The following is a 2,527-nucleotide window of genomic DNA, read 5'->3' on the forward strand; positions in this document are numbered from 1 at the left end:
TGAATTAATTTGACGTAATTTTACAATGGTTTTGATCTTTATAATAGGTTCACTTCTACTACAGTAGTGGTTGGATCTGGGAGTCTGGTCCAGGGTGCTTTCCCTTCCTCATCGGACAACTGGTCACGGAGTTATATTACGAATATTGGAAATGTCAATCCAAGAACTGTGGTATAGAAAACCTACACGACATGAATTATTATTGCACTGGAGCAAGTCCAGAAGAGGATTGGGAGCAAGGTGTAAACAATTTTACGTACACTTTCCCAAATCACGGACCCTTTACCATTGGGTACTCTAATACAGCTTGGATCCTGATGTCGAATAATGAAGGTAACGGTCCGTGGAATATCTCGACAACAGTTGATCTGAGGACAAGAAGTGATACAGGAACACCGAATTCCAGTCCCCAATCAATGAGCAAGCCCATGTACTACGTGCAGTTTGGCTGTGAAATTCGGTTAAACTTACCTGTGATCGACCCTGATGATGATAACATTCGTTGTCGTTGGGCTAAAGAAGATGAATGTCAAAGTGTGTGTAAAGCTTTGCCTGGTGCCTTCCTAGAAGAAGAGACGTGTACTTTGATTTTTAATACAACAAGCGCCAACGGCTACATAAAAAATGGCATCTATGCCGTGGCTGTCACTATTGAAGATTTTTCAACAGTACCAATCACTTTGGATGGAGACACAAAGAAGACACCGAATGACGCTCTAAGCAGCGTACCTTTACAATTCCTAATAACAACACCTCCGGATAATAGCCCATGTAACTTTGGTCCTAAATTTGTCCCACCCACACCCAAGGAAAAAGTGGTAATACGAATCGAAGAAAACACCACGGCCGTTGTTGATCTCTACGCTGAAAACGGGAAAGACAAAACAGCTAAGGTTAATGTTCTCATATTGTCCGGCCCAATATCCTCCTCTCTGTCTCCAGTCGTTCCGGATGTGGATCGTAATGATACTTTTACAACGACTTTGACCTGGAAGACGACTTACGAAGACCTTGGTGATCATATCGTTTGCTTAATTGTTAAAAACGACAAGGAAATAAATGGAGATAAACGATGCTTTATCATACGTGTCATGCAAACTGGATGTCAATCACTTCCTTGTCAAAATAAAGGAAAGTGCATATCAAATTTAGGGAAGTACAAATGTATTTGCCGACCCGGTTTCTCTGGTCATAATTGTGAGGTAAACATCGATGACTGTCTTTCAAATACGTGTCCATTTGGTACTTTCTGTGTAGACGGCATCAATACATACACTTGCTCTAATATAACTACTACTACTACTACTACTACTACTACTACAACTACAAAAAACACCACCGGAACATGCACTTTGGAGTATGAACACTGCGCATGCACAGTCAGACCAAATACGGAAGTCCGAAGATGGATGGGTTTGTCAACAAAATTCCCTTGCACTCTGCTGGCATTTTCCGGGTCCATAATTGGAATTATTGCGAGTGTTTTCACCTTTTTGTTTTTTATGAGACCGTTTGAGAAAGTATGTATCAAGGACAGAATGGGCCAAGACCAGCAGCCGGAGACAAAAAATAAATCAAATATTCTCGAACTCAACAAGATTGAGAGCTAAATGAAACAAGGGATAAAAAGCATATTTTTAAACATTCATCTCTTCCTTGTGAAAGATTATAATATTAATGTTATTTTGTATATTTTTTAAATATTTTACATTTCATTTTTATTCGTTTATCATATTTATTGTCATACAGAGAGTACACATACGTTTATCATACAAGCACCGACAACCAATAACCAGAGAGAGAGAGAGAGAGAGAGAGAGAGAGAGAGAGAGAGAGAGAGAGAGAGAGAGAGAGAGAGAGAGAGAGAGAGAGAGAGAGAGAGTGTTGGTCCGTTATACTTCCGGATGGCAATGTTGTGAACTCCTTGGCCAAGCGCATTCTATCTATAGATAGTTCGAAGATGACGTCACTCAAGCCTTTGTTATTGTATTTTGCCATCCGCGTTTGTGAGCGATTCTCACTTAACTGTATTGCCCCGACTATAAAAGTTCATGGTTACACACAGTTTTGTGTGTTGGTCCGTTATACCTCCGGATGGCAATGTTGTCAGCTTCTTAGCCAAGCGCATACAATCTATAAACGTTAAAAGGTTACACGTCGTTTTGTGTGTTGGTTCGTTATATACGACAGGCGAATATTTATGAGCTTTTTGTCGAAACGCACAGCATCAATAGCTCCAACGCCCCACTGATGATCGACAGGGTCTCCATAAATTCTGGATACATGGTAAGAGTACAAATTCCTCTTTTAAAAAACGAATCTTACTCAATTGGGATGTAAATGAATCGTACTTTGATTTCACGTGACCTCTGAAAGTATTTTTCAGCCAAATCTCCACAGTCTGTAGCATAAATGAAAAATTAAAAATATAGATATAACGAAGATGACGTCAATCCAGTCTTTGTTATTGTTTTTGCCATCCACGTTTATGAGTACTTCTCACTAGACTGTATGAACCAGACTATAA

At 39.7% G+C, this 2,527-nt stretch overlaps 1 protein-coding gene across 2 annotated transcripts in view; it reads left to right on the forward strand.

The window, feature by feature from the left end:
- LOC144974240 (integrin beta-like protein C) overlaps positions 1-1,795 on the forward strand; it is a 5,674-nt gene extending 3,879 nt beyond the window's left edge. For both annotated transcript variants that reach the window (XM_078917158.1, XM_078917157.1), the window contains exon 3: positions 48-1,795. In XM_078917158.1, the coding sequence (XP_078773284.1) occupies positions 48-1,610 (1,563 nt within the window). In that variant the 3' untranslated portion in view covers positions 1,611-1,795. The remainder of the gene's footprint in view (positions 1-47) is intronic.
- The last annotated feature ends 732 nt before the right edge of the window (positions 1,796-2,527 follow it).

This window comes from Berghia stephanieae, chromosome 5 (genome assembly GCF_034508935.2).
Source record: "Berghia stephanieae isolate SIO BIC M18660-M18661 chromosome 5, UCSD_Bste_1.3, whole genome shotgun sequence".
In the NCBI taxonomy this organism is placed as follows: domain Eukaryota; kingdom Metazoa; phylum Mollusca; class Gastropoda; order Nudibranchia; family Aeolidiidae; genus Berghia; species Berghia stephanieae.